Source organism: Peromyscus eremicus, chromosome 1, assembly GCF_949786415.1.
Source record: "Peromyscus eremicus chromosome 1, PerEre_H2_v1, whole genome shotgun sequence".
Taxonomy (NCBI): domain Eukaryota; kingdom Metazoa; phylum Chordata; class Mammalia; order Rodentia; family Cricetidae; genus Peromyscus; species Peromyscus eremicus.
In genome coordinates, this window is record NC_081416.1 from 9409187 (window position 1) to 9419804 (window position 10618).

General features: G+C 36.1%; 1 protein-coding gene across 1 annotated transcript; it reads left to right on the forward strand.

The window, feature by feature from the left end:
• The first annotated feature begins 1642 nt into the window (after window positions 1-1642).
• Window positions 1643-1932, forward strand: LOC131895544 (ATP synthase membrane subunit K, mitochondrial-like). The gene is made up of 2 exons (XM_059246028.1): window positions 1643-1729; window positions 1817-1932. The coding sequence occupies exons 1-2, from the start codon at window positions 1643-1645 to the stop codon at window positions 1904-1906; spliced, it is 177 nt and encodes a 58-aa protein (XP_059102011.1). The 3' UTR covers window positions 1907-1932.
• Window positions 1933-10618: the final 8686 nt, after the last annotated feature.

The following is a 10618-nucleotide window of genomic DNA, read 5'->3' on the forward strand; positions in this document are numbered from 1 at the left end:
TAGAAGCTGCCAGAAGAAGCAAGATGTAAAGTAGTGGTAAGCCACAAGCCACGTGGCAAAGTATAGATTTATAGAAATGGGCTAATTTAAGATGTAAGAGCTAGCTAGTGAGAAGCCTAAGCCATTAGGGCATACAGGTTAAAAATAACATAAGCCTGTGTGTGTTTATTTGGGTCTGAGTGGCTGCAGGACCAGGTAGGACACAGGAAAACTTTCAGCTACATTTGATAGTGTCTTTGATAGTATTTTCAACATATACTGAATTATTATCTGTCATTCAATTTCTGATACATTCCCAAGAAAAGGTAGAAGCATATATGTTTATAGAAATTGTGAAAGAAAGGTAAAAATGCCACATGAGAAAAAATATTTGCATGGATTAGGTAACATTTTAACCAAGCATAAGATTTAAAAGATCAAAGATCTAATGAAAATGGTTCAACTAAACAAGAACTCAAGGGCTGGCGGAATATATGATAAGGATCATAAAGCATATTGAAATGAGCTCAAAATTAAAATGAGAGCAAAAAAGAAAATATTATAGCTACATTGGAAACATCCAAAAAGGGAGAGGTCATTGCTGAAATGTTCTATAACTATGAAGACTGACTTAGAGGAAGTAAGCAAAATTTAACAGAAATCTATAAAAATTCAGAGATTGAACCAAGAAATGTAGATAAGTGAAAGGAATCCCTGAAGCTTTTACAATCAGTGAAACATAAATGGATGGTACTTAAACATATAATTTAAAGTTTTACAAAAAAGTCATATGATACCTCCAAATGATGTAGAATGATTAAAACTGAGATTGCATTCTAAAAAGGTACTGTAATTCAGAGATTAAAAATAATATTTGTAACAACATGAAGGGTAAAATCCTTATGAGGAGAAAGGAAATCAGTCTGTCTGAGACCTTTTGACATGAAGGCCATGGCAGAAAACACAGCAACTCCCAAAGTCCTAAGGAAAAAAGGCTTGCAGAAAGGGTGATTGCTGGCCTCTGTGTTATCGCAGTTATGCAGGCATTGGGCATCTCTGTGGATGAGAGAATAAAAACATAATTCTAATGGGTCTAAGATGCAACTTCAAGAAGATTTAAAAGAATGGATTTCAACTGAGGAAGACAGGGACGGGAATGCCTGAAAACTAGTCTGCTTAGTATAGGGTGCCCAAAATAAAAGTCAGCATTATTCTCATAGGATAGAATGTATATAATCTATAGATTCAGAAAAGCATAAACAATCAAGTTGAGATGAGAGACAAGTGAGAGATTTAAAAAACCATTTTATAAGGTTGGATAATCAGATAACAGTCATAAGCACATTTAAAGGCTTAAAGATGCTCACTATGAAACTCCTATAAGCCACTAACATCAGGTAGTGTAGGAGGTAGAACATTGGAGAGGAAATGGAAATAAAAATTTCATAGGGTATAGGACATTGTAACAGCAAAAAACTGGAAAATAGACACAGTAGTAAAATATGTTTGTCAATATTAAGACAATGTTTGTAACAGTTTTTTTGCAACATCCATTTAAAAGTCAAAGGTTAGAAATAGGGTCTTCTGGTTGGGCTGAGCTGTTAGCTGGGTTTGTTGAAGGACATTAGCTGCAGAATTTGTGATTTGGGTGAAGATAGAAGTCATGGCTAGTTCAGAAAGTATTGGTCAACTCCAGTTCACTGATATTAAAAAGTATTTCAACTCTTACACTCTCACAGATAGAATGAATGTAAGTATTAATTACATCTTTAAGCATTTATATCTCAGAATAATAGAGCTGTGACAACTTTCATTTACATCTTTCTTTTTTTCTCAGTGTGTACTGGCCACATATGGAGGCATTGCTTTGTTGGTCTTATACTTCAAGTTAAGGCCTAAAAAAACCCCAGCTGTAAAAGCAACATAAATGGATTTTGAAATGTCTGGCCTCATCTGTTAAGTCCCCTGCCTGAAGAAGCTGATGTCAACTCATCATGTAATATTCAATTTGTACAATAAATTATGAACCTGGAAAAAAAGAAATATTGTCAATATGCAGAACTTTGCATTGTATGATAATATAATGAAGTCCTTGGAATGGAGGCTGTTCTCTATATACTTGCACAAAATAATTTCTAAGAAGAGAAATAAGTAATTAGTATCAGGCAAAGAATGTACACAGAGTGCTTCAGGTTGGATGATAAAACCTACAACTTCCTGGAAGGACAATGAACAAAAATATTAATCCAACTCAGGTGTTGGTGAGGCAGAAAATTGTGACCAGGGGTCAAGAGCATGATAGAAATTACATGTACAATATTTAGAATTCTGTACCATCAGCATAAGTATTCTTAAAAGATCACTACTTTTAAATTCATTTTCAGTTGGGTAACAGTCCTGTAACATTGAGGTAACAATTTTAAGGAGCAAAATTCAGTGTATGTATAATGTTGTGTAACCATGACTTACTGTTACTGGGTTCTAGAATGTTTTTATCACACCCGAATGACACCTTGTAACCATATAGCAGTCACTCTTTGTTACTAGTTAGTTCTTAAGGATAAGAAAAATTTTTCTGATGATATTTTGTGTATGCTCTAACACATAAAGCTTGCTTGAAGATTAGAGGGCAAAGACAGGCACTAGTTAGCTGTAGAGGCCAGGCAGTGGTGACACACACCTTTAATCCCAGAACTTGCAATCTTATGCCTATGCTCCCATTACTTGGGAGGCATACAAGCCTTTAATCACAGCACTAGGGAGGTTGAGACAGGAAGTGATATGGCTGGCCAGAGAAAGGAGTATAAGATGGCAGGAGACAGGACCTCACTCTCTTTCATGCTGAGAATTTCATAGAGGTAAGAAATAGTGGCTGGTTGCTCTGTTTCTCTGATCTTTCAGCTTTCACCCTGATATCTGACTCTGGGTTTTTATTAATTAATACCAATTAGAATTCATGCTACAATTTTCTGTATCAAAGCTTCTTTGATGAGGGATACTATATACATTTATCTGTGGGTATAAGGATGAGATTTAAAATGTAGTGAAGAATTACGCTGGTCTAGAAAAGTGTCAGTTGTAGATCATTTTTAAGGTTCATAACTTCACTAGCCCCAGAAGCTGGCTAGGTTTCCAGTGCCAGGCATAATCTCCTTCCTGATGAGCACACCAGAAGGTGAAGACAATCAAAGAAAATCACACTGGTACACAATGCAGAGACCATGCATAGTACCTGCACAGGTCTATGCCGGATGGTGTTCCAAGGCTGAGAGGAGAAATGGACACAAGCCTCCATCCCTAACTCAGAAGCTATCTCCAATTGAAAACCACTGGTAAATGGAACATTAGATTTTTTCCAGTGAATTCTCACTGGGGATACAAACAACTCTTAAGAGCAGGCTTCATGTTCAGCCTTAGATGACCAAGACAAAATGAAGTCAGTGGCATCTTGGAGATTCTTTGTCACATAATGTTTTATCAGGATATTCTCTCTCTCTCTCTCTCTCTCTCTCTCTCTCTCTCTCTCTCTCTCTCTCTCTCTCTCTCTCTCTCGTACACTTTATAGTACATTAGTTTATATTTTCTAGCTTCTGGTTTTGCATTTTTATGGGATTCCTGTGTCTAGGAATGTGTGAGTCTCTGTGCTGCATATATGTGTTTCTTGTTCTCTTTCTTTGGCTCTTCTCTGTTTGTTTATATTCTGATTTGTTTCTTTTTGTTTTATGTAGCCAGAAGGTTTCTCCAGTCCCACTCAGTCCCACAGACCCACAACTACTTATAAAATAATCGATCAGAGGCTTACTATTGTTTATAACTATTTGCCCATTAGATCAGGCTTATTACTGACTAGCTCTCACACTTAAATTAACCCATAATTCTTATCTATGTTGAGCCACGTGGCTCTGTACCTTTTCTCAGTTCTGCCTTGTCAATTTGCTTCCTCTGTATCTGGCTGGTAACTCCTCACTATACCCTTCCTCTTCCCATCTCTCTCCTGGATTTCCTGCCTGGCTCTAACCTGACTCGCCATAAGCCAGAGCAGCTTCTTTATTAACCAATCATAGCAACACATATTCACAGCATACAGAAAGACATCCCATAGCACTTCCCCTTTTTTGTCTAATCAAAAAGGAAGGTTTTAACTTTAACATAGTAAAATTACATATAATAGAGCAGTTATCAAGCAGGAATTACAGTTATAATATCTAGTCTATTTGTATTTGGCAAAATTAAAGAAAATGTTCTATCTATCCTATATTTGTGAGTCTAAGGTTTGTATCTAATTTATCTTTTATCATAACCGAGGAAAATTATAATTATAACTATTTAGTCTTCAGCTACATCAAAGACCCCAGAAGGATATAATATTACCAAAGTAAACAGGAAGTGCATTGTTAGCAACTTTCAAAACTCTAGAAATGACAAGAGACATCTGGGTGCCTGGACAGTCACCCAAAGTTTCTCTGCAATGTTGGGGCATCCATCTTTAGCCTATAGGCCTAGAGTTTTTTTATTTGCTTCTCCCTATGTCCTGTAGAATATCTGGCAGTCTCCTCTGAGAAGTAGGAACCTGAAGGACCATCTTGCCTTGTTTAGGCAAAATTTAGTGGTCCTTTTTCTATGGGTCCTGCATGTCCAGTTGATACAACATTTTGTCAAGCAGTCTAGGCAAGAACACTTTCTTTGCCTAGTGGCTAACTTTGCCATAATGAAAGCAAACTCCATAAGGAGTTTCTTTAATACCTGTCATCTACTCTGAAGTAAATTGATGCTGCCAGGAGTAGATGTGTCTCATTGTCCAGAAAGTCTAAATTTTAAAAATATTTTAAATACCATAGGTCTGTAGGTCTTTGAAGTGTTTGAAGATTACCTACCTATTCGAAATATATCTATGTATACCTAAAAACTTAACTAACATGACTATAAGTTTGATTATCATGGATGACTAATTATTAATCTGTATTTATTAATTGCACATTACAATTTCAAATGAGCTGCACAAATATAATACCTTAAACAAGAGTAGAAATATACATATAGTATAACAAAATTAACTTTAAATTTGTAATAAACTAAAATCTATAGTAATATAAAACATATAAAACAAGTTGTTGCTCTTTAAATGTAGATTCAATAATCTACCCTTTTATCCTATCATATCTATACTATCCCCTTTTATTTTTTAGGAGGAGATTATATTTATAATCAACCCCTTTAAATAAAAATAAACATTTGTAAACAATATTTTGGGAATTTGGGTATGGCTTCTCATACTACTTCCTGCTGGTTGGGGGCACTGGCAATCTTATGGGGATCCTGAGAAAATTAAAAATTATGGTCAAGTCCTGACTAGTATAGTTTGGGAGGCTGCACTGTCTGAGCAAGTTGCCTTGAAGCAACCCAAAGGTTCTCATCTTCTATGGAAACAAAAGCAGAACCTCTATTCCAAAGCAACATATCCTTAGACACAATTTTTGAAGTCAAGATACCTTAAAAATTGTTAAACTGTATGGCTAGGATGAAATGCAGCAGCTTTGGCTGCTGACTCTGCCCACCTCAGCTTCCCAACATGGTGGAGGTACCCAGGAGAGTTGTGCGTTGTCTTGTTCCTAATTTTAGTAGAATTGCTTTGAATTCCTCTCCATTTAATTTGGTGTTGGCAACTGGCTTGCTGTATTTTTCCTTTATTATATTTAGGCATGTCCCTTGTATGCCTGATATTTCCCGGATTTTTTCATGAAGAGATGTTGGATTTTGTTCGAAGCTTTCCCAGAATCCATGAGATGATCATGTGGTTTTTCTTTCATATTGTTTATATGACAGATTTTATTGACAGACTTTTGAATGATGAACCATTCCTGCATCACTAGGATGAACCCTACTTGATCATGGTAGATAATATTTTTCATGTATTCTTGCATTCAGTTTGTGAATATTTTATTGAGTATTTTTGCATCAATGTTTTTGAGTAAAATTGGTCTATAATTCTTTCTTTGTTGAGTCTTTGTGTGAATTGGATATCAAAATGACAGTGGCCTCATAAAATGAACTTGGCAAATTTCCTTCTGTTTTTGTTTTGTGGAATAATTTGAGAAGTGTTGGTATTGGTTCTTCTTTAAAAGTTTGGGCAGGGCGGTGGTGGCGCACGTCTTTAATCCCAGCACTTGGGAGGCAGAGCCAGGCGGATCTCTGTGAGTTCGAGGCCAGCCTGGACTACCAAGTGAGTTCCAGGAAAGGCGTAAAGCTACACAGAGAAACCCTGTCTGGAAAAACAAAAAACAACAACAACAAAAAGTTTGGTAGAATTCTGTCATAAAACCATCTGACCCTGGGCCTTTTTTTGGGGGGGGTTGGGAGACTTTTAATGACTGCTTTTATTTCCTTAGGGGTTATTGGTTTATTTAAATTATTTATTTAATCTTTATTTAACTTTGGTAAGCAATATGTATTGAAAAAATTGTCTATTTCTTTTAGATTTTCCAATTTCATGGACTTCAAGTTTTTGAAATATGACCTAATGATTCCTTAGGTTTCTCTAGTGTCTGTTGTTATGTGCCCTTTTCATTTTTGATTTTGTTAATTTGGATATTTTCTCTCTACCTTTTAGTTAGTTTGGATAAGGGTTTATCTATATTTTTGATTTTCTCAAAAAACCAACTCTTTGTTTCAGTGATTCTTTATATTGTTATCTTTCTATTTTATTGATTTCAGTCTTCATTTTGATTATTTCCTACCATCTATTCCTCTTGAGTGTGTTTGCTTCTTTTTGTTCTAGAGCTTTCAGGTGTGCTGTTAGGTCGCTAGTATGAAATCTTTCTAATTTCTTTATCAAGGCACTTAGTGTTGTAAACTTTCCTCTTAGCACTGCTTTCATAGTCTTATAAGTTTGTGTACATTGTGTACTCATTTTCATTGAATTCTAGGAAGTCATTAATTTCTTTCTTTATTTCTTCCTTGACCCAGTGGGAATTCAGTAAAGAGTTTTCCAGTTTTGATGAGTATGTAGGCTTTCTGTTGTTTCTGTGGTTGAAATCCAGCTTTAATCCATGGTGGTCTGATAGGATGCAGGGGGTTATTTCAATTTTCTTGTATCTGTTGAGACTTACTTTGTTACTGAATATGTAGTCAATTTGGAGCATGTTCCATGAGGTGCTAAGATTAGGTATATTCTTTTATGTCTGGGTGATATGTTTGTAGATATCTGCTAGGTCTTTTTGAGTCAGAAAGTCTGGTAGCTCAAGTATTTCTCTGTTCAGTTTTTGTCTGGATTATCTGTTCATTGATGAGTGTGGTATTGAAGTCTCCCAATATTAAAGTTTGAGGTTTGATGTGTGATTTAAGCTTTAGTAATGTTTCTTTTACAAATGTGTGTACCTTTGCCTTTGGGGCATAGATGTTAAGAACTGGAATGTTCTCTTGGTGGATTTTTTCTTTGATGAATATGAGATGTCCTTCTCTATCTATTCTGAATAAATTTGGCTGTAAATCTATTTTGTTAGATGTGGTGATACTTTATTTGTGCTCTAACAAATAAAGCTTGCCTGGGGATCAAAGGAAAAACCCAGTCATTGTATTAAACATAGAGGTCATACAGTGGTAGTACACACCTTTAATCCTAGCATTTAGGAGACAGAGATTCATCTGGTTCTCTCTCATTTCAAGGCCACACTGGGAACAGAGCCAGGTGTGGTAGCACACACCTTTAATCCTAGCACTAGTTAACCATAGAGGTCTGGAGGTCTATACACACAGACAGGAAGTGATAGAGCTAAGCAAAAAGAGGAAGTGATGTAGCTGGGTGGAGAGAGAAAGTAAGATGGCAGGACACAGAAAGCAGCTTGCTTGGGCTGAGGATTTCCTAGCAGTAAGAACTTGTGGTTGGCTTGTTCTACTCCTCTGATCTTTCAGTTTTCACCCCAATATCTGGCTTCAGGTCTTTTATTAATAAGACCATTTAGCAATTTGTGGTACAGTTAGATATTAGAATATATAACCAGCTTGCTTCTTAGGTCCATTTGTTTGGAAAATCTTTGATCTAACTTTTTACTCTCTGGTAATATCTATTTTTTTTGTTGAGGTGTGTTTCTTGTATGCAGCAGAAGGATGGATCCTATTTTTTTTTATCCATTCTGTTTGCCTGTGTCTTTTTTGAGGTGAATTGAGTCCATTAATATTGAGAGATATTAATTACCATTGGTTGTTAATTCCTATTATTTTGTTGTTGTTGGTTGTGTGTGTGTGTGTGTGTGTGTATTCTGTGTATTATGTGTAATGTGTGTATTTCCCTTCTTTGGGTTTTGTTGGTGTGAGATTATTTATTGCCTGCATTTTCCTATGTGCAATTAACTTCCTTGGGTTGGACTTTCCCTTCTAGTACCTTCTGTAGGGCTGGAATGTGGATAGGTATTGTTTAAATTTAACTTCGTCATGAATTATCTTTTTTTCTCCATTTATGGTGATTGAAAATTTTGCTGGGTGTAGTAGTCTGAGTTGACATCCATGGTCTCTTAGGCTCTGCAAGATATTTATTCAGGCCCTTCTGGTTTTTAGAGTCTCCACTGAGAAGGCAGGTGTAATTCTAATAGGTCTGCCTTCATTTGTTACATGGCTCTTTTCCTTTGCAGCTTTTAATATTCTTTCTTTGTTCGGTATGTTTAGTGTTTTTATTATTATGTGACATGGGAACTTTTATTTTGGTCCTATCTGTCTGCTATTCTGTAAGCTTCTTTTACCTTTATAGACATCTTTTTCATTAGGTCAGGCAAATATTCTTCTGTGATTTTGTTGAATATATTTTCTGGGCCTTTGAGCTAGGAATCTTTTTTTATTCATGTTATTTTTAGGTTGGTCTTTCATAGTGTCACAAATTTCCTGGATGTTTTATGTTAGGAATTTTATAGATTTAACATTTTCTTTGACCAATAAATCTATTTCTTCTATCATATCTTCAATGCCTGAGATTCTCTGTTCCATCATTCACATTCTGTCAGTGATACTTGCATCTGTACTTTCTGTTTGCTTACCTAGATTTTCCATTTCCAGGGTTCCCTATGTTTGTGTTATTTTTATTGCTTCTATTTCCATTTTCTGGTCTTGAACAGTTTCCTTCAGCTATTGTTTATTTTTTTCTTGGCTTTTTGGCATTCATTAAGGATTTGTTGATTTTCTCCATTTTTTGATTATCTTTTCCTTGATTTCTTTCAGAGATTTATTTATTTCCTCTTTAAGAACCTCTATCATCTTCATAAAGTTGGTTTTAAGGTAGTTTTCTTATGTTTCAACTATGTTAGAATATTCAGGCCTTTCTACAGAGGGATGGCTATGAACTGGTGGTGACATATTGCCCTGGCTATTGATTGTGTTCTTAAACTGATATTTAGGCAGCTAGATTTGGAGTGATCATGGATCTAGGTTCTGATTTTTGTTTTTTTCTTTGTTGGATGGGTGTTTTTTTCTTGGTTTCTGTTTTCTCTCTAGTCTTCTGCCTGGAAGACCTGTGATTGAGTAGGGGTCACTGCCTGAAATGGGAAGGAAAACTGTAATCAGAATATATTATATGAAAAAACTCATTCTCAATAAAATAGCATAGAAAAATAGAAGAGAGAGAGAGAGAGAGAGAGAGAGAGAGAGAGAGAGAGAGAGAGAGAGATTGTGTAGATCAGGCCCAACAGATACATCTGTCTCACAGCTCCTGCATCTATGGCTGAGGGAACATTGAAAAAGATGGAGTAGAAAAATAGGAAGAGCCAGAATACCATGAAGCCTGCTGTGAAGTAGTCTCTTCTAGAAACAGCTGCATAAACAAGACCACAATAGCAACAATATCAAGGGAAATGTCAGTGTGAAAGGGAGAACTGGACCCCAGACAAAAAACTATAGCCAGCAATTGGCAACTGGGAGAAGGAGAATTAGCCTTTCCCAGGGATGAGTCCCTTACTGATTGACCAATGCAGAGTGGTCAGCCTTGAAAAAATATACATACTAAAAACGGATTCGGTAGTTTGTGTTTATGTGTATTTGTGCACACACATGGAGCATAAATAATCAAAGGAAAAGAGGCCATTATCTTGAGAGTGGGTGCATGGGAGTGGTTTGAGGGAATGTTGCTGGGAGGGGCTGGGGGAGAAAAAGATGGGGAAGTTATATAATACCATTTCAATTAAAACATATTTTAAAAAGTAAGAAAACACCCAGCCACTGCTTATAAAATATCCTATCTTCTCAGTCCCTTAGTTCTTCCTTTTCTCTATTTTTTTTTTGAGACAGGCTATCATTCAGCCCAGAGTAGCCTAGAACTTGGTATATAGCAGAGGATGACCTTGAACTTCTGACCCTAATGTCTCTATTTCCCAAGTGGTAGGATTATAAGAGTGTAACACCACCAAATCTTTGAACTATCAAGTCCAACTGTATTTTTACTTCCTGTTATGAATCATAATGAGTCTCTTCTCATTGTTTTTGCACATGCTCCTCTCTCCAACTATACTACTGTACAACCTACTTTCCAAATATATCACTGTCTGAGAAAATCCTTGATATTACACTATGTTCCCAGACCAGGCTTGCCACCCAGAGTGAGAAGTTCTCACTAGTGAATGAAGTCATATAGCTAGTCAGTGGTGAAATGAAGATTCAGAAT